The 22,491-nt window shown below is 35.3% G+C and overlaps 1 protein-coding gene across 2 annotated transcripts in view; it reads right to left on the bottom strand.

Moving 5' to 3' along the window:
• Positions 1-3,196: 3,196 nt before the first annotated feature.
• Positions 3,197-22,491, bottom strand: part of Serinc (serine incorporator TMS1) — a 73,345-nt gene continuing 54,050 nt past the window's right edge. For both annotated transcript variants that reach the window (XM_081769499.1, XM_081769500.1), the window contains 2 exons: positions 9,884-10,040; positions 3,197-4,195 (listed from right to left, as the gene is read on the bottom strand). In XM_081769499.1, coding sequence (XP_081625625.1) covers positions 4,057-4,195; positions 9,884-10,040 — 296 coding nt within the window. In that variant the 3' untranslated portion in view covers positions 3,197-4,056. The remainder of the gene's footprint in view (positions 4,196-9,883; positions 10,041-22,491) is intronic.

Genomic DNA, 22,491 nt, shown 5'->3' with positions numbered 1-22,491 from the left:
AGATGTGTTGAATTGGAAATGAAACGGTTAGCAGAAGTCTGACGAATACTTCATTTTATATGTCATTATTTTAAACGTGTACATTATACAAAAATGTACTTTAAAAACTCTGTGCGGTTGAATTTTATTATTATTGTCAAGGGCCCTTTTGTGCCTGGATACCCAGTAGCGATTTCTTAAAAAATGCACTGGTTTCTAAAACAAACAAAAAATGACATGAGAATTAACATTTTACATTCGAGACGGGACGATTGTAACTCAAATTATCGTCTCGTTTTGGAAATGAAAATCAAGACGAGACGAAAAGTATCGTAAACATTTCTCGTCTTGTCTCGATTCTCGAAATAGTGTATGCCCATTCTTTAAGTAACAATTGCTCTGTAGACTGAAGCTTAAAAGCTATATTCTATTTTGTTACTTCGTATTTCAGAGCTCATTGAATTATGGTCTGTGTAGGTATTTTTGTAGCAAACCTTTTATAATTACCTCTGCATATCCTAAGAATTAGTTTATTATATGCCTTACTGTTGAGTGATATTCAGCTATTTTTATTATAGTTGTTTCCTTAAAACATACAGTAGAATACTTTCGACATGAATGGAACGCTTTCGTTTAAAATTTGGGTAGTTGCAGAGGTGTCTTGACGGTACGGAACCCTTTCCTCGAATTCCTTACTTTTAGTAAGTTTTGCCAAATTTTAGGGCAACTTTAAACTTTTAATAGCATTACTAGCTTAACCTGCGCTCTCTACACAGCGTATCACTCGCATAAATCTCCTTCTCATTCCTCACAACATATGTACATGTCCCTTTACAGACACAAGTGAAAGACGTCTTGATTTTAAAAAATCGGCAAAGGGTATCATAAAGGGGAGATTTTTTCGATTATTTTTTCTCAATATCTCGCACCGTTTGCAAGATTTGAACCTACTTCCGGTTGGAGTTTCTAATTCATGTATGACCAGTGTTTTCTTTCTTCTTGCATACAGTATGTAATAAGCAAATACATTACATATACAATGAATTGTAATGTCAGTTATATATAATGTTCATTGGGTAAAACACTCAAAAAATAAAGATATATCTTAAGACTCGAGGAATGGTTATCTTTTCTTTTTCACTATTATTTGGACATGGAACAAACGCCTGAGACATATACAACCCCAATATACAACATTGTGGTGTTGGAATGTATAACGCATAGGATATGATGCTTTAGTTTTTTTTTAATTTCAACACTTCCAGCGCACCCTAAAAAAATGTAATAAAGAAATAATGGCCATTTTTTTTTTTTTTTTAAATATTCAATCAGAACTGGACAATCTACGCAAAATTTCCAATCGATCAGTGAAAACGACATCTTTCTAGAGATCTCATTGTCGAAAGGATTGCCTACAAACATATAAACATAGTTTAAAAGAACTCGGAAGATGGAAGCACAATTCACATGCATTGATTTTAGAGAAGGCTTATTAAAATACAAAGGCTTTGAACAATAATTTTAAATCATAAACTTTATGAAAAAGATATAGTTAACTAATTTAGACTATTTAAAGTACAAATACTTAAAATTTTTGTCTCTGTTAACCGTGAAATCACATACAACCGTAAATGAAACATTTGAAAGCCAAAATTATCGGTTGGAGCTCAGGCGCTTTTAATTGCTATTGTAGCATTTTAATAGATTATTATTATTATTATTATTATTATTATTATTATTATTATTATTATTATTATTACTGAAGTGTTGTGAATTTAATGGACCACCCTGTTCCACCCAGCTCTTACCTAGCGGACATTGTGCTGGACAAACGCCGCGTGTGTAGGTTTTCTCTTAGTTCCAATTTCTTTATTCCAATATTTCATTCATTCTCATCATCGTCTTCTGTAGCTTAGCCGGCATAACTATTACTTAATAACAAATTTTCTTATGACTCTTGTGAGTTCAGTAGCCCTACTTTCTACCTGAAATTAGCCTGAAAACATTCCGTTTAACGTTTAGCTAGTTGTAGGGACGTATGCAGAGGGTGTGTCCTGACGGTCTTGACATTTCTCTCCAATCCCAACTATTTTGTAACTTTTGCCTAACGCTAGGGGCAATTTTAGAGATTTTAATACAATCTGTCCTCATACGGAATTTGTCTTCTATATTATTATTATTATTATTATTATTATTATTATTATTATTATTATTATTATTATTATTACTGAATATTTGAGACCTCAATATTACGTCCTATTAAAATGCAAATAAGCATACTGAAGTTAAGAAAAATGAAAAGAAATTTTTTGGACCCTCTATAAAGATGAACTGCCTTATAAGAGATACTTTGGAAGGAAAAAAAGGGGGAAAAGGTGTCAGTTCCTGGCCAATATGAAAATCGAACCTTCGGATGCCTTAACAGAAACTAAGTAGGATACATAGTAACGCCTTTTCTTTGGGTAAAAGACTTCGGATTATGTATGCGTTACATTAATATTTTAACAAAATATACATACAAATATAAAAAGGAATAGTTCCTATTTACAAATTTTGGTTGAAGATATAAGGCACGTGTTGGAAATGGCGAATGAAAATATTATTATTATTTCCAATAAGAGTGGAAGAACTTAGAAACAATTTCACAATGAAACAATAACGTTTCAGACACATTTATGACTCATACCTTATGTATTCATGAATTGTTTGCTAAACACGGTAGTTTTCAGAGAGTACGAATCGAGATTGTAGACTGTAAGTCATGTTGTCAGTATTTTCGCTGTGAAGGAAGTCGTTTCAACTCTAACTTGTAAGAACGAGAGAAATTGACTATTCTTCACGTTATTATACGTCAGAAATATCAACTTTGTAAATTATCAAATATTTCATAACTTCCTCGGTGGGAATCGAACTGCAGACCCCTAAATTACGAAACGAATGTTCTAACCACTACCCTAAGACTGTTCTTTCAAGTAATAGTCAAGAAACACTCGTGTATGTAGGAAATTGCAAACGTTTACGATTCCAATATTTTATTAACGATAAAACATTGATTTCGGTCATGATAAAATACTATAGTCCAGAGAATGCAAATTTAAATTTTAAAAAAGACTTACAAACACGCAAGAATATAAAGGAGCAAGTGGTCTTAAGAGTAATTCGAATCATTAACTAGTACCTGATAGGTATATAATTAATTTTTAATTGAAAAACTATATAATCTCTTACATGCTACCTTTATTTACAAAGTACAAAAATCTGTAAACAAAATTTAAAAAGAACACAAAGGAGTTACACGGTAGGGTAACTGAAATCAATAATCACTTGTTTGAAGTTCCTTCTTTTTCACGTACAACTAAACTGAAATACATCCCTGATTTACACACGAAAAAAAAAAAATGTTCGTCTATTATTATAATACCTATTATCACAGAAAATAAAATTAGAAAATTGTACAAACAGAAATGAATCACTAAAAACTACTATAAACATGAATCTGTTGAAGTGGCTTTGAGTTTAAGTTAAAATGACGTATTATGTTTATACAACAATCTACGTACAATATTTGACAGAAACACGTACTTCTATATGTTCTGTAGGTTATACAGAAAAAGGTCTGCTTCACAGTTAGTACTTTATGTATCACATTAATCTACTGACAAAAATTACTTACAATATAAACACAAATTCGAACATTTACATATTAAATATTTAAGTTACACTACTTCGACAATATTTCCAAGCATAGATTATGTGAGTTCCACATTTATAACTACAGACAAAAAATCCTCTTCAACAGAAAACAAAAGACATATGGCAAGAAACCATAATTTAAGATTTATATCGTAAAGCAACAGCAGCAGAAAAATACAAGTATGAATCCAACACTAAGATTAATTCTATCGGTAATCTCACAACATGGTATTTTCTTTCATATATCTTTATTACACACAAAGGTTGGTTATATTTATTAGAATATACCTGCAAATTTTTAACTTGAAGAATGTATTCAATGAGTAAGACAAAATTTGTGGGGATAACAAGAAACAACTTAAAATGATTGCGAGATCAAAGGTTTTAGCTGAATTCTCTATTCGGCAACACAAGTGGAGCAATAAGTGTCCAAAAGTAGAGTACAATGCAAATCCATGATGAGATGATCTTAACCCACACAGAGGCTTCATTGGCATTTAGTGTTTTCAGATCCGACGCTGGCCTGCGAGAAAAAAACAATATACATTTTTAGTGAATTATTTATTGATACACCATAATTCAGCGTGTGACCTACAAGCGTACGATTTTCAATTTACCTCTTACCACCGAACAAGAAAATATCTTTCATTTGGAAGTACCTTTGCAACCAAAACAACACATGAACTCACATATATCTTATCTATAAGCGATAAAAATATTTCAGTGCGTAACGCTGTTTTCTAACTATAAGCAGTCAAGTTAACAGATGTGTAGAGACGAAACTTTTTCGCAACAATTTTGATATTTTGTAGCATTACTTATCAAATTTTCGAATTTATTTTTTAAAATGCATCACAAGTTCCCTTTTTAAATTATGGAACTTGTAAACAGTATATTTTTGGTACTAAGGTGTATATGTAATTAAAAAAAAAAAAAAAAATGAGGATATACTTTGATTAGGTGCACATTCTAGCTAATGTATTCACTGAAATATAGAAATTGATGCAAAAATTTAAGCACTTCCTCTAACGTCACCCTTAGTTAAAGGATAACATGCAGCAAGATATTATCAATTCTTCTTTTAAGTTTGTTCTCCTGTCAGTAACAATCATATTATACTTGGAAAACAATCTCTCGGCATCAACACTTGAGACTGCCAACCATATTGAACGTAACGAGCTGACAGCAAAAGACCTGTGGTTAACTTTTAAACTGTTTAACAATGATTTGTCCAACTTCCTTATCTTCATTGTTAAGAACTTCAATAACCTTACTTTTAAATTCGCGGTAAGCAACCAACAGATCATGAACATTTTCATCACAAAACACAGTCAACGATTTAAACAGTTCAATTTGGTAGATGTCTACATCTTTATGAAATGAAAATTTCTGGATCAAATAACTCGCACAGCTTTTTCATAAATGCAACGTTTTTTTAAGTTAAATAATATTGGAAATGCGCTTTTTAGTTATTATTAGCAATAATAAGAATTCAACTTTTTCGTTTTCATTCGCATTTATCGCAAGTAATGCTGAATTTCGCAAAAATTCGCGATAATATAAACGTGATTTCTGGCTCTGAAACGAAAAGTTCGAGGTTTCCTTAAACATACGCATTTTTTTTTAACGTTTCGCAAATATCGCATTAACGAAAAAGTTTCGTTCCCATAAATGTGTATATCTACGCTGTCACTTGTCTCTCTGAAGCAAACGAATTTAAAATTATTCTAAGGATTTACTTGGAACTTTAAAATCTTTTAATTTAATTATTTCCCTAAGCTTTAACGATAAATGATTAACAGAGATTAAAATAAATAAATAAAACTCTTATACCGATTATTATTATACATGTATTTAATGAGTTTTTTTTTTTTTTTTATCTGACATCAGAGGTCTGTTGCAGTATGCAACAAAATGAAAACAGCTTTTGTCGATTACTAAACAACTAATATAAGTAATTTAATTTAACAATTAAATAAAAAAACGAAAGCTGTATACTATGTATATACCTCCTAAACAAGACAGACATCAAAATGATCGTCAGACAGCTTTTCCATGATATAAATATTTGATTTCAATACATGATAATTACTTATTTTGTCTGAGAAAATTAGGTTAAAAGCATTTTCTTTTAAGCCTGAATGAAGTTTTATGTCCACGTTCCATGTTAACTATAACCACAAATTTGTTTCATTTTGTTTGAAATTCCAATTTCGACTTTATTTTTTCCTTTTACAGCTTTATTACCCATTTTGCCAATTTTATACGAAATTCTTAAAATAAAACATTTTCAACGGAAAATCATATAACACCATCCAATTTGAATCAAATACACACCACAGAAAATGTGTGTCTACTCCAGTACAGAATAGAGAGGGCATGTTGCTACTGGCTTGAAGGAGGAAGGACAAATGAATTTTATATCTCTTAGTAAGTAATAATATTTGTTGTATTGTGTATCTACATGAAAGTTCATGTGTTTAATAGTAACTAAAATACAAGAATCTTCCTAATCTTATAGTTCTTTCCCAATTTATCTTTTTCTTTAAAGAGATGGCATAATTCTTTTATTCTTACCTTTAAAATATGCTAACTTTCATGTATCTGACATTTTAATATATCCATCTACTTAACAACTGATATAACATTCATTTATTTTTCTATATATTTATTTATTCTACGTAAGCAGTTTCAGTAGCACTGACTTCTGTTGAACCTTGGAACTACAGATATATTTAGGAGAAAATTACAGAAAATTAAAATACTACTACTAACAATAAAATAACAGACGAAAAAATAACGCATGCTCAATTTTAATGGTTTACATAAATGCTTTTGAGGAAAGAACAGGAAGACATGAGGCGGTCCAAGTAGTAAGGGCGAACTCAACAAGTCATTTTCTGAAGATGCACACTAAAGGGTCTAAATAATCGTCTATTAATTTTGAAACTGTATTTTCTAAGGGCAAAAGAGACTATATTCACAAACTATAAATATAGGTATGAGGACTGGCTGCCACAGAACAGTTTGGTATTACTACTCGATCACCTCAGATGTAATTTCCGAGCGTTCAGATTGAGTTCGCCCTTGCTACCTGGAAGGCGGAACGCCTTGATTTTATTATATATATATATATAATATGGTTTACGGGAAAGAAATAGAGAGAAAAGGGTCTTCAATGATCAGTAGAACTCGCTTACGATAGGAAACATGTTCTATCAAGGCAAGAGACCACAGACAGATCTAGAAGTCTCTTTTTAATAAGCAGAGATACAACACAAATGGTTCAGAACCAATTTCAGAACAGTTTAAAAAATGCGATAGTTCTTGTTGGAACCACATTTGTCTTAGATCATAATCTTGTATTGACTATAATGGAATCCAATTGAAAGTGTAGCTATGAAAAAAAAAGTAGAAAACAAGAAATTCATACTGGAAAGTTTAAATGTGGGGAAGTAGAAGCACATTTATTCGGAATTTCGAAGAAAGTAATAACTTGGGTTGAAAAAAAAATCAAATCAAATCTATAGTGTCGGAAGCAACTCAACTTTTTGCGAGTTTTAATGTAACAATACGATATCGCGAAAGCAGCATAGATAAGAAAGCCTGATTTCTCGAAGGAAACCTTCAAAATAAGAGAAGTATGGAAACTAATTTGTACCGAAGAAAGAAAAGATATCCGGGTTGCATAGAAAATTGAACGGCGAATAAAGAAAGGAAACCGGTACACAAGCAAACCATACAACAGATATAACGATGGTCACAAAGAGGAATTAAAAAGGGTAGGGAATTTTGAATAATGTTCATGGTGGTATACTCAATGGAAAACTTATGACAATACAGAAACTATAATGATAACATATCATTTCGCTCACAAAAAAATTCTGCACAAGCCTAAATGATTAAACATATATATTCTAACATTGTTATACAGGGTAGTTCAAAAGTGTGGAAATACCCGGGTAAGTGATAAAAGCTACAAAATATAACCGAAGTAACAATGTAGGTGGTGAGGAACAGGAATGGAGAAATGTCTGAGTTTACATAACACTGACATCCGCTGTCTTGAATTTTACGCAATTGCCTCAGACCTAATGTAATATATCATCTTAATAATAAATTTTCGTATAAATTGAATGGCACAGTGAATTTTGTTCTAACGTTAGCCATTACTAAGTTACGACTGTTTCTTTGCATCGTTGCAGGTGACTTATGTAATGAAGATGATAAGTTGTAAGAGAGTTAAGATTCCAGCGAACATTATATATATATATATATATATATATATATATATATATATTACATAGACGATCAGATGAGGAGGTTGTCGAAGAACAGTTTAATGATACTAATTCCCAAAGGGATTACCGGAAGATAATGTGAACGGAAACTTCCACGTTTGTAAGAAAGGAATTACTACTAACGACAGAAAATCAAGATAAATTATATTGATACCCACTACCTTTTAATCAAATAGCTCCCACCTTACCTCATGCTTTTGAGCTACAAACATCCTAAGCTGCTGTTGTTGTTCTGCCAAAGACAGGGTTGTGAATGGGTGTTCGTGTAGGTTGTGATGCGTCAGGGATCAATTGATGGTGTACATGATAGAAGGCAGAGGGTTCTCATAACAAATGTGTTCCCTTTTTCCCTCCAGGTTCCCACGACAAACCGGGAGTGCCTGGATGGAAAGATGATTCGGGCAGTCCAAACTGACAAGACGGACAGCCAGTGTGATCAAACTTACCGTGACCACCACCTCGTTTCATAAGAGGGCACGACCGCGGAGGCAAGTTTACGTTCCTCTCCCTCGACTATCCCTAACTAATGCTTGCCGCTAATAATCTCTTCTGTGATGGTAATAGAGACTGTAGTAATGGGGTGAATATTTAGCGGTGAATTTAGCGATCTCTTTCTTGTCTCGGACACAGTGATGGCCATGTGTATTTCCGTTGGTGTGCAGATGTAAGGGAAAATTTAGTGTGTTTGCATTCCTCATAGATATGGCATCCCAGTATGGAAGCAATACGTAACACATCCCGTTCATCTCTGGTCTTCATTTAGGGAAGTACGACTGATGTGTCATACAATCATCAATCCTTTAGCTTATCTGGATAACTTGCGAAACCCCATCTGCTAGCATGGGGCAACTTAGGAGGCTCTATACAATATATGGTTTTACCCTGTTTTACTAGGTCCTCGGATCTAAGCCTGAAGCACATGTGAGAGATGGTGATATAGCGCATAAACGCCAACAGGGTCACGCAAAGATCGACAGCTAGTGCAGGATACTACATCCCAGACATTCTATATCCATATGACCGTCTATCTGCTACTTGTATGGTCGATAAGCGTGGTTACATAAGATAAGAGGGTTATTTTTTCAACCTCCGTTAAGCCAGCAGAGCAGAGTCATGTGAAATGACGGAATGAGTACAAGATTTATTGAACGTCATACCTCTCCCCTTCCACACACACCGCTAGACTGCCGTTCAATCATTGTGGTGAGTGCAATCGAAGTGCCAGCCAAGTATGAACTACGTGATGTAATTCGATTTCGGCAGGCGAGAGGGCCTAATATAGCAGCAATTCATAGTTGAATGAGTAAGAGAGTTTAAAGGCCTATTGTCGTACGATGAGACGAGAGTAGCCAAGGGTGGAAATCTATGACGGAAGATGATCTTGATGAACGCGTGGACCATCATGAGACATGTAGATTAAGTTTTGAAATTGTCTGACCTTGGAATTTCAGGGGACTTAAGCAACAGCTTGCAGAAATCAAATTACATCATGTAACTCACCCTTCGCGGGTGCTTCGATCGCATTCGATGTTTTCATGTTCGCTACTCCACAATGATCGAATGGCAGAGTCTGTCTATTGTCTACTAAACAGCTTTGTATTATCAACGTTTAATCATTTCACATGGTTTTCCTTTAATGGCTTAACGGAGGTTGAAAAAATAGCCATCGTATCTTTTTCTTGAACACCCTGTATAAGATGGTGGGATGTCGTAAGAGCCTATGTAGGAATCATTACTACTCATTTAAAGTTATATTTTAAAGCTTAAAATAAGATGCAAACTACATGCACTCCGAATGCTTCATTATTGATTCTTGATGTTTACACACTACATAAATATTATAAAGGCGGCCTGTCATTCCAGTCAATGAATGAGAAGATTCTGTGAAATAAATAACTAAAAATACTTACGAGTACCAATTGGTTAATGTCATCATCACATACAATGTTGCCAATCCAAACATTAAGTGGAAAAACGACCAAGAATATGCAACACCTTCGTCCTCATTGTCCCATACTTGCTGACCGGCATTACCCCTTTCTGCATCACCTGGGGCACTGCTAGTTTCTGGAAAAGAATAAAATTACAAATTTATAGACTAGACGTTAAAATCTAAACACACAAATCAAAAATTTGCTAACTGTATTGCAACTTGACTGGTATTCTACTTTAAGCAAAACAACACTCTACTTATAACAAAATATTTATTTTCATCTTTCAAGTCACGAAAAAAAAAAAGGAAAGGAAAATGTCTGATATCGTCAAACAACATGTATGTTATAAAGTTTATCAAACTGCTAAATTACATAGCTTCATATACCAATTTCTATTACTGTGATTACTGAAATAGTACAAAGTGTTGCCATTTTTTTTAATTTTAGTGTACTCTGGCAATTATTTTTGTTGCCAGGTACTACATATGAAATAAACAGTGTCATATGCAATCTACATAAACATCATTTCTATTATAAAATAACCAAGAAAGTTCTGTCACTTTTTCACCCACCACCTTCGAACATCGGTATGTCACCACCAAGACATACCTGAAAGATCAAAAATAGTCCCCATCACCATCGACGATATTCTGCCGACGTTCTGGAAGGCCTTGAATGTTATTGCGGTTGAATTTGGTGAGCCGTTAAGTGAAGAAGGTATCAAGTACATTTTGCACCTCTACTAGGGATTTGAACTGGCGTGCTCTAAGATGATTGTCCAAGGAATGGAACAGGTGATAACCGGATAACCGGTGCAATGTCCGGGGAGTATAGTGGATGCAATAGTGTTTCCCATCCAAGGCGAAGAATGGTGTCCCGGGTCATCCTAGCCACGTGAGGTTTAATGTTGTCCTGAACATGAGGACTCCTTTGCAATTCAGAAGTGCTGGCTCTAGAGTTTTGAGTTTTTCTTGAACACGGCTCAACTGCTGATAGTACAGTTGCATTGATGCTCCGACCAGCTAGTAGCAATTCCCGATGCACTATACTGCGAGCACTCCACCAAACACACAGATGGATCTTCTTCTGGTGCACTGCTCGTTTCGGCTGTTTAGGAACCGGGTCATGTGATGTTAACCAATGATGAGGGCGCAGTGGAGCTTCACACAGGACCCACTTCTCATCACATGTCAATACCCTGTCCAGAAATGGCTCCTTCCTTAAACGAAACAGCAAAGAAACACAGGTGTCTGCTCGCGTTGCCTTCTGGCTCGGAGTCAAATCATGTGGGACCCATTGACCCTTGCCAAGCTGATTGAGGCGCTGCCGAATAGTTTTTATACTCACGCTGAACTGTAGTCCCAGTTCCTCACATGTCTGGTCATTGTTCACCTCAATTGGTGCTTGAAGATCTTCATTTGGTACATGTGTTAGTCTTCCAGCACGTGGTGTATCTTCGAGTGTCTTGTCACCGTCCTTAACCTTGTTAAACTACCGCTACACTGTCTGCATAGTCACGACATCCTCAACAAAGGCCTGGCATATCTTCCGCCCTGCTGCAGCGGCGTTTGACCCCAGTTTGAACTCGAACAGCATACACGCCTTCATGGCGCTCTGTGGAGATCCCATGTTCACTTTGTCCTTACGCAAGTTCACGGTGTAACTGAACTGCCACAACAGGTATACCCACACCAACAACTGACCTTTGCCTTATCTCTATTCGCATTCAACTCAGTTGAGGGCCAATAGTACACAGACTTTTACAAAAAGCGACAGAACTTTCTTGGTTACCTTTATATTATACCTCAACTTCAATCTGTCACTACGACAGGACAGTGGTACGGGGCTGCCAACTTTATGATGTAGCAATCTTTTACTAAATATGACCATGATTTATAGTACAACAGGGAAAAGTGTATCCTTGAAGTTTTCACCAGTTACAGCAATAAGGTGTTTTGAACTCAGTCACGCTACAGCCGAAAAGAGAATATAATCGGCGAATTAGGCTATGCGCGTTTTTTTAACTAGATGATGTGTGATCAGCACCTGACACCCACTGCCATTATTTCTTGCTTTCCGAAACTGGAGATTGCTAAATATTGATTTTAATGCAGGACAACATCAAAGTTCTTATATCCTTATCGGGAATCAAACCTGGATCACCATTTGCCTATGTGGGACCAGGACAAAAGAAACTATGGCATTAAACAATATCACTATTCATTTCTCTCTCAATCTGACGCTCCACATTTTGCTCATTACAAAAGGTTTTTTTTTCGAAATCAAGAATAGTGGTATATGACACTATCACGCTCGAATAACACGTGATCATTTTAATATAACATATTTGAATGAAAAGCACAATGAGGACTCGACTATATGGCCATCACAAAATTCAACCTTCTATTTCACAACTTGCATCTGATTGACTTGCATTTACAGCCTTGTCACGAGATCTATCCTTAGAGTGGAATCGGAACCACTTCAGTGCGTTGAATGTTATTTCATCAGGTATCGAACTTAAGACTTCGTGCAACAAAGGCACCAGGGTTGCCAGATCTCTCCGCCCGGGACGAACTAGATCTACAAGCTGAAGTAGTAAATTACCTAAAATTCATCATTCATGTCATTTATGCCTTATGTTAGACTTGATTGTTGTTATTTATTTATTTATTTATTTAACAATTACCAGATACAGCTCTGAGGCCATTTTACACTGGATATCTAACAATAACAACAACAACAACAATGGAAAGGATTTAGGAAGGTATCGGCCAGGGCCTGTTATAGTAGGTATCATCCCGGCATTTGCCTGGTAGGATTGAGGGAAACCCTGGAAAACCCCAATCAGGATGGTCGGCAGCGGGAATCGAACCCGCGACCTCCCGAATGCGAAGCCAACGCTCTACCACTTGAGCTACTTCGCTCGGTAAAAGAGCGGTAAAAGTTATTCATAAAGATTATATTTTTATTGTAACAAAAGGCTACCGCGCAACAACAACACTGTTTAGATTTTAATTAATTACATATGGATGATGTCTTATAACGAAGTCTCTGTTTTGAAGTTTATAATATCAATACTTGATATGAAGGATAATAATAATGAATATTGTTAAGTTATGAAGTGCGGTTTTCAAGAAAGGAGATGTACTACACTTAATCAAAATAATGCAATATATTCTCGTTATACCAGTTAGTAATATGCATTTTGAATGAGTGTTTAGTGTAATGAAAGCTTTATGGCCAGATAATAGCCTGGCCAATGGAGCTTGTGATGGCGAAGATTTGTGCTCAGATAAACTTAAAAATGACCTGTAAATTTTACAAGACGGTCCTGGGAAACAGAATTTCTCAACGACAGTCTCCAAAAATATTAATAATAAGGTAGGCATCTAGCGTCTATAAGCATTAATGTATTGTTATTTTCATTTAGTTTGGTGCAGTATACGTTTGGTTAATAGTACTGTAGTGTTAGTAGTCAGTGTAGTATGCACAGAATATTAACAAAGGGTGTTCACGATTTCTGTATGCGTATCTTAACACGCTGACTGCCGTAAAGCCCACATATGGGCTTCACATAGTTCTTCACAGAGGCCATGAAACCCACATGCGGGCTTCACATTTCTTGTCTTCAAGTCGTGATTTCCACGCGTGGGCTTTAGTCTTGGCTTTGTTAAAGGAGTTTATGTGGTCATGCGGTCCCGAAGTAAAATACCTGTGGATGGCCTGCGGCGCAGATGAAAAGTATTGTTTCTGCACGTAGGTAAATTTATGCTAATTCATTCAGGATAAAACATTTGATGGCTCCGGAGGTCGGAATTGAATTTCGGCCTTGGCAGTCAACGTGTTAATATCGTAAATCCTTACTTTTACAGGAGTCCAAGAGTTGGTTAACGTCTCTCCCTTTTTTTTAGTTAGTACTAATGGCTGTAATGTTAGAAGTAACTGTGTTAATAACATTAAATAAATAAATAAATAAATAAAATAAAATAAACTTGTGTCCCCAATTACACAAATATTGTAGGTCTTCGAGCTTCTCAGTTCAACCAGGGAACCTTAAAAGGCATACGAACTAATTACTAGATTAGCAACGAGACTATCTTGGATTTGGAACTCGCAAGTTCGCTCATGTTTATTTTCCATGCAGCTTATTCTTTGCATAGTCAACACTTGCGTTCACTTGCACAATATGTTACGATACTGTTAAGTTCCCTTGGTAGATATCCCTTTTAAAAATTACTACAAATGAGATATGCATACGTGTTCTTGTTTTAATGTTCGTACTTTTCAACGAACTTAAAAAGTTCGTTACTGAATTCTCTGTCTGTTATTTGCGACTTTTTCAATTTTGAACCCTGCATTCGATAGAGCACCAAAAACTATCAGAGAAAGTGATTAAATTTTTCGCGTCACTCTTACCGTTCCGAGATATTGGCCAAAAAATGGCCGATTTCCAGAGATTTAAGGATCCATATCTCCGCAACTATAAGTTATAGAGAGATGAACAGTACCTAAGAAGACGGTAAATATTTTAGTACCAAATAGTAACCAATGGCCAATCATCAACTTGCTACTAGCCAACTGGTCACCGTTCCCCACATATTGGCCAAAAATTCAAATTTTGAGAGATTTAAGGATCCATATCGGGAACTGTAAGTCATAGAGAGATGACATTTTGCATGAAAGAGAAGGTGCGGATAAAAAGATTTACTTTTACATGTAGGAACAATCACAGTTATCCTTCCTGCTCCATCTCTGCGTTCTTTTTAAGTTCGTTCTGGCAATGCTATTGGAGCATTCTCAACTGGTTACTCCTACATCCAATATGCATTAGTTTATGTTCCATAATTACTGAATTATATTCTATGTAAGGTGTCGAGAAATAATCTTCTATTATTACTTCAGACTAATATTTCTTAATTTTGTTTTTCTTATCCTTAGTATTGTCGTATTGTTTAAAATCATTATTTTCACTATCACTGTACGAAATAATTTTGCATATCACTTTACACAAAGTTTCAAATATTCGCTCATTTTCAACAGTAGGTTCTTCTACATTACAGTTTTAAGCAATGGCCAACACCATTTTCATCCTGAGAGGCATGGAATATTCAGTTGAACATCTCACATTTATGCTCTAAGCTACAGATGACATATGATAAATGCAAATAAGTGATGACGGAAGAATTGGGGGAAATCAAGATAATAGGAGGAAATGGCACAATTCCGGGAAACCCCATTCTTACATTGTGATTCACCACAAGTCCATATAATGTTGGATCGATAAAGGAACCACTGGCACCAAAGATGAAGTACGAAATGTGGCAATTAAATAACGAGACTGCCCACCTTCTGTCGCGCAGGATCGTGGGGGTGGCTAATGATGTGTTGTTGATCTTCAACCTTCATGAGCAGCACTGTTTGTTTCATGATTCTGAAAGCTTTTCTTATCTTTGCAAGCTTGCGTGAAGAGGACAGTGTTCTGTAGTAGTGCCGGAATCATGGTGAACAGTAAAGTTGAGCAGCGCATTAACATCAAATTTCTGGTAAAATTAAAAAACACTGACGGAATGTTGTGCAATGTTAAAAGAGGTGTATGGTGATAATGCTATGTCACGTGCGCGAGTTTTCGAATGGCACAAACGATTTTCAGAATGTAGGGAGGAGGTTGAAGATGATGAACGACCCGGCCGCCCTTTGAATTCTAGAACGGACGAAAATGTTCAAAAAATTAATGAGCTTGTGTGGAAAGACAGACGTCTGAGAATTCGGATGATCGCAGACAAGACGAACATTAATAGAGACAATAAGACAAATTTTGTATGACAATTTAAACATGACAAAAGTTTTTGCAAAAATTGTCCCGAAAAACCTCTCTCAGGAACAAAAAGACATTCGAAAGACCATTTGCTGTGACGTCATGGAACGACTCAAAGCAGAATAAGACTTGCTAACACGTGTCATCACATGTGATGAAACATGGATTTTACAGTATGACCCCGAGACTAAGCGTCAATCCATGCACTGGAAGACTCCCACATCGCTAATAATGAAAAAAAATACGAATGAGCAAGTAGACAGTGAAGGCAATGCTCATCGTTTTTTTCAATATCACGGGTATCATCATAATTGATTGGGTGTCTCAGGGTCAAACGGTGAACCAGACCTACTACAAAGAAGTCCTAATCAAGCTGAGGGAAAGAATAAGAAAGAAGAGGCCGGATTTGTGGAAGAACGATGCATGGATCCTCCACCAAGACAATGCGCCTGCCCATAATGCCCTTTCTGTGAAGCAGTTTTTAGCAGCCAAGCGCATTCCTGTGCTCGACCATCCTCCGTATTCCCCAGACCTGGCTCCCTGTGGCTTTTATCTATTCCCAAAAGTGAAAAGTGCATTGAAGGGAACACATTTTCAGTCTGTGGAAGAGGTAAAACGAAAAACGGCAGAGTTGTTGAACAGGGTGATATCTGATGACCTACAGCATTGCTTTGAACAATGGAAGGCACGTATGCAGTGGTGTATAGATAGGGGAGGGGAGTATATTGATGGGGATAACAGTCAATTGTAGCTTTCTTTGCAATACATCACATTTATGACACCAGTCTCGTTATTTAATTGCCACACTTCGTATATCACTGAATCAGCATGATGTTGTTGTTGTTTAGTAGTAGTAGTAGTAGTAGTAGTAGTAGTAGTAGTAGTAGTAGTAGTAGTAGTAGTAGTAGTAGTAGTAGTAGTAGTAGTAGTAGTAGTAGTAGTAGTAGTAGTAGTAGTAGTAGTAGTAGTAGTAGTAGTAGTAGTAGTAGTAGTAGTAGTAGTAGTAGTAGTAGTAGTAGTAGTAGTAGTAGTAGTAGTAGTAGTAGTAGTAGTAGTAGTAGTAGTAGTAGTAGTAGTAGTAGTAGTAGTAGTAGTAGTAGTAGTAGTAGTAGTAGTAGTAGTAGTAGTAGTAGTAGTAGTAGTAGTAGTAGTAGTAGTAGTAGTAGTAGTAGTAGTAGTAGTAGTTGTTGTTGTTGTTGTTGTTGTTGTTGTTGTTGTTGTTTTTAAAGAGGAAAACTGAGTATTTTTAGTTTACATTTTTACTTTCCTTACGGTTTTCTTAGAAGTTTCCTTTGCTAACACAGCCAGTCATTTTTTCGTTGTATGACTCACTCTATGGCATACTTTGTTCTTCAGTCTCCAAGTAACATGTTCGTACGTAGCAATACACGTTAGAGAAATTTCAGCCACTGGTTGTACGCATGTAGTAATTAAAATTTTATTTTGAAAGTCAACATATAGTGAAAGTTGCCTAATTTCATCACCCTAGATTCCAAGATATGCGTCCAAATTAACCAGGTGTAAAGTTAACACGTTTCATTGCAATATGGGTTATAAAATATGGTACGTATATATATATATATATATATATATATATATATATATATATATATATATATATATATATATATATATATATATATATGAGTGACTAACATAGTACATCTTTAAAAAAAAGTACCTGGAGGTCAGTTTCAAATATTTCTAACTTACGACCTTTAAGTTCTGACGGCTCAGCCTATGATCCTCGTAAAGGATATAAATAATAATAATAATAATAATAATAATAATAATAATAATAATAATAATATATTATTATTATTATTATTATTATTATTATTATTATTATTATTATTATTATTATTATTATTATTATTATTATTATTATTATTATTAAGAACTCATTATGTTTGAATAGTGTAAGTTACTTTCTCAAATCACGATTCAACAACAGGATCTACATGTAATGGTGGATCTTACTAGGTTTATCATTTGCACACTAATTCTTCACGCCAGCATTTTTAACTTTCTTGAACCGAAGTTTGCTACTTCAGCACTTGAGCAGCTCTGCTGTTCCCTTATGATGCTAAATTAATGCTGAAAATGCTCGCAGTGCACTAGAAAACGAACCCAGGATAACGCACAATAACAATCGGCCACGCATATGGGTTTTAGGATTGTTAAATCATAAATAAGAAACAGCACCAAAAAGTAGAATCATAAGGTGATTTAAAATGCATTACTTATATTTGGCCAGCTACGTCTGTTCGTAGACTGTAACGCCAGGGCGTTCGGTTTCATTTACGTTTCTTATCCTACTTGCAATATCCTTCTTAGGACCGTCAGCACACTGACCAGAGAACTAGTCAAGTTGAGGTATAGCACTGAGTAATACACGAAGCACGTGCTATACGAAGTCCTCTCTGATGTTGTGGTTGCGACATACTATCGATGCACTCAGGGAACTTTCTCCGCCTTCTCTGCTTCGGCTTAGTTATCCTTTCTCTGGTCAATGCGGGGCGGCCTAAGAGGAAGCAGGAATGGATAAAGTTATCATGGGTTATAATCATTTTCCATTGTATATCTAGATCTATGAGATAACTGGGAAAAATGACAACAGTTGAATCTAAGCAAGAGAGACGTTAATTCAGATGTACTAATGGAAGTCTCATGGTGAGCATATTAAAGTTATAATTTATTATATTAATATTTGAAAACTCCATAGGGGAATTAATTATAAAGATAATAAATTAGAGCTTTAGTATACGAATGAGGCTTCCATCGGTCCAGTTGCATAAATATATGAGGTTTTGGTGAGTGATTTGGTTCGCATACTAATAGATAGCGCTAACGTCATCAGTATATGTAATCATAAGGTTTCGTTTCTATAAGTAAGGAACTGGATAAAGATTGGCCTTTTCCACCTATGATGGTCATACAAAGTAATAACATTTATAGCATGTATTCTGAATACAGAGCACGGTTTTTGATATTCTGCCAGTTTAGACGTTTTTTCGAACTGCAACAAGAACTCCAGTATAAGGTGCTTCATGAACACCATATGAATGCTTGCTGATGAGCTTATTATCTCTACTCTTCACGAAAACAAGAAGTATAATGATTCATATGCCTCACACTAAACTTACTGCAAATTCGAAAAACTTCCTAACCGGTAGAATTTTAACAACTAGGATTTGTTTACAGGGTTCTTTATGTGACTTAATACAGTATGTTTCACATGCATCTTACATACTGTAGATGTAGAGATCAATGTATGAACTTCATATCCATACAACATACTTGCTTTTATGAACCCCTTTGCTTTTTATGATTATCATAGGAAGAAAAAGGCCGATTTATACCCATCTTCTTTGTGACTTCAAGTCGCTGACAGTAATTCGCTGTTTGACAGTTACTTAAATAGAAATATTTTGAATATCAATGAAAAATGGATAAAAACTTTTTATTTTATTTTAATTTATTTATTTTATTTTATTTATTTATTGTAAGGGGAAATGGAGAAGGAAATTCATGAGAGAATTTTACCTACATTGTGTGACTAATGAGTTTTTAATGAAACTATTAAACTTAGGGTAAATAAATTAAAGCATGCCAGAATAAGCAATGAAGATGCACATGTCATGTAGTCCGAAAATCAGTTGGCATCCGAGAACATTGATAACGTCCAAGATTTGGTTTTAGTCAACACACAAGTGAAAACTAGCAGAAGCCACGAACATCTCTCAACTGAGAGGATTCACCTAATTTTGTATAATGAACTGTCCAACTGGAGAAAAAAAAAAAAAACTGCGCCAGGTGGGTGACGGGTTTACTCACGCCAGAGCACAAAAAAGCAATCACTTAGCAAAATTTCGCCGAGCTGCGATTTGAACTGCTCCTGCATCTTGTATATACACCAAATCTAGGACCCTCGAACTATCATCTATTTCCGAAACTCAAACTTTCCCTGACAGGACGAAAATTTGAGTGAAATGAAGGGTAATACAGGAAGTAAATTAGTATTTTGAAAACTTCAAAAAAACTGATATCTGCGAAAGAATTGCGATGCTAGAGAGAGGCTGGGACAAATGCGTTGAATTTCTAGAAGACTGTCGAAAAATTATTAAAAAAAAAAAAAAAAAAAAAAAAAAAAATGAAATGAAATCTTTAAGTTTTACGTCCCACGGTTAGGCTAATGGAGACGGTGATGATAAGTAATGAATGAAATGGTGGAATGAAGAAAGTGGGAGGAAACGGGAGAACCCCAATAAAACCCACGCACACGGTGTTGTCCACCACAAAGTTCACTTGGTGGGGGCTGGGATCGAACCCGGGACCCCAAGCACCAGAGGTGAACACTACCACTGAGCCACCGCGCCCCCGTCGAAAAATAAAGTTTAAAAATTTAAATTGTTTTCTTTGAACTATCGTGCCATTAAAAAAAAAAAAAAAAAAAAAATCATCACAGACCGAGATACAGAATGGAAAGTGATTCTAGTCTCTGAAAATCGAATATCTTTAATCCATACTATCTGTATGTACACCTATATAGGAACAAACGTTAGAAGGGGGAGGGGGGATCACGAACTAAAGTATACGTTTTTGAGGTAACTTTACAAAGTATTATCAAGGAAGTTTTGCAGATAAATTGAGTTTTATCAAACGCATACCTGTGTGCCAGAATTTAAATCAGATTTTAATTCTTACACTTCATCGTTTTGTTTCTAATTTCTCAAATACTACTTCATATTCAGTGGGCTGAAAAATCTCCGTACTTCTTGATATTATTTTATTTCCATCAGTTGATCCATTTAAATTTACATTTTCCTGTGTTAAGGAATTTCAGATTATCTTTCACAGGAAACTACATTTAAATTCATCCATTTCTAAGTTGTTAACATGGTAAACTACATCACAATGATTTAATTTTTTTGAGCTGCTGTAAAATGCGTATTTTTACATTAATTTAACAGAGATTTTAGTTTATCTATCACCTTTCTTTTTCTTCTTCTTCAATTTTCTTTCATATTTCTTCAAGTCTTTAGCTGAAAGTATTACTTTATCACGTTCTTTTTTCGATGGTTGATAAACTTTTTCTGAAAGGAAAGAGGAAAAGCAAAAGAGAACAAAAGGATAAAAGGAAAGATATAGGTAGGAAGAACTTAACAAATATAACCTCAACTCCTAATATAACAAATATAATCTGAATACTCCTAATATGCAATTTCATGTCTACTATGCCATTAGTAAACTTATCAATAAAGATTGTAAATCGTCTTGCTGAAATATATAAGCCGTGTCCGGGTATAAGTGGAAGATGTATTGCATCTAGACCTAGAGAGAATTTTTTTGGCACGGCACTTGGTGCCAATATATAGCGTAGTCCCTTTGATGTTAGCGGTCACGGGATCGATTCCAGTACGAACACTCGGTTAAAGTGTAAAAGCTTATTCAGGCTAGCCATTCCAAGTGAGGTTTTCCGGAATGACACTTAATATACTGGTCGCAGGCCGCTTCTTTGCTTCTCCATTCTCTTCTCCCTCCTCAATTCTCCGAGCAGTGTGATCCCCGAGGGACGTCATCCCTTATATATGACAGACTAATATGGCAATAGATGCCGAAAGCCCAGAAATTTCTAATCCTAGTGAACGAAGCTTGCGTGAAATTGTGGCATCAATACAGCTGTATATGACTGAACAAATGAACCGATTGACATGAATTTTGAAACATTGTTACCACCTATTTCACGCTGGGACTTTATCATCACTTTTATTAAAATGTGTATAATAACAAGTGAATATATTTGCATTTGGGTTGAGCTAGGCTTTAGTCATCCCATTTCTATTGAATGCGCAATCTAGGGGGTAAAGGAGGTTCATACACACCTCTCAAATATTCAAATGTTTCCCATAAACTTTTCTTCTCCGTGCGAAGAAAAGGTAGCTAGTATATAATAAAATGGCAAAGTTATGCGTTTTCTAAAATTTCCAAATTTTCCCCCTGCTCCTTCCTCCATGGCGGCCATATATTTTGTAACACAGGGGCAGCCAGGGAAGTCTGATGATTCCTCCCGCATAAGGAAAATTTTTCATTAAAAAGAAGAAACTAAGCGATCAAAACATTCCATTCACTTTGCTCGGGCATGGTACTTACCATGGCGCGACATTTTTTTTTTTTTTTTTTTATGGTTTAAAATATGTTATTCTCTTACGTAATTACACAAAAATCGGAAAATAACATGTATCATTACGAAAAAGTACAAATGGTATATATAAATACTAGATTAGCTATACTACCTTTACGCTAAATATACGAGTAAAAATTGTAACGAGAAACAATCCCGCCGAGCGTTTAATACTTTGCTGGTCTTCGCACCTTCATCGTTGCAAAAATCTTAATCATTTGGTTCAAATCGGCAGTCCCGTCTCTCTTAAAACACACACACACGACACGTTTCACGAAAGTCGGGGGGGGATCACGAAATTTATTATGGAATATATATATATATATAATTTAAGATGGGAAGAGGGCTGGATAAATTCACTCCTATTTTTGAACGATTCCAACTTCAAGCAATGGAAATGTCTGAAAAGTGTCAACGAAAATAACACCATAATTCATCAAAATCGAGAAATATTTACAACAGGTACCGTAAAATATTGTTTTGTTATCGTGCAAAAACTATGAAATTGGAGTTGAGTTTATTCCCTTTTAGTCTCATATTCCTGACAGATTTCAATTCCAATGGGAAAATCTCCAAAAAGGA

The sequence above is a fragment of the Thermobia domestica genome, chromosome 8, assembly GCF_964235325.1.
Source record: "Thermobia domestica chromosome 8, izTheDome1.hap1.1, whole genome shotgun sequence".
NCBI lineage: Eukaryota > Metazoa > Arthropoda > Insecta > Zygentoma > Lepismatidae > Thermobia > Thermobia domestica.
The sequence above is the reverse complement of the archived record's forward strand: the minus strand, read 5'-3'. Positions and strand labels throughout refer to the sequence as shown.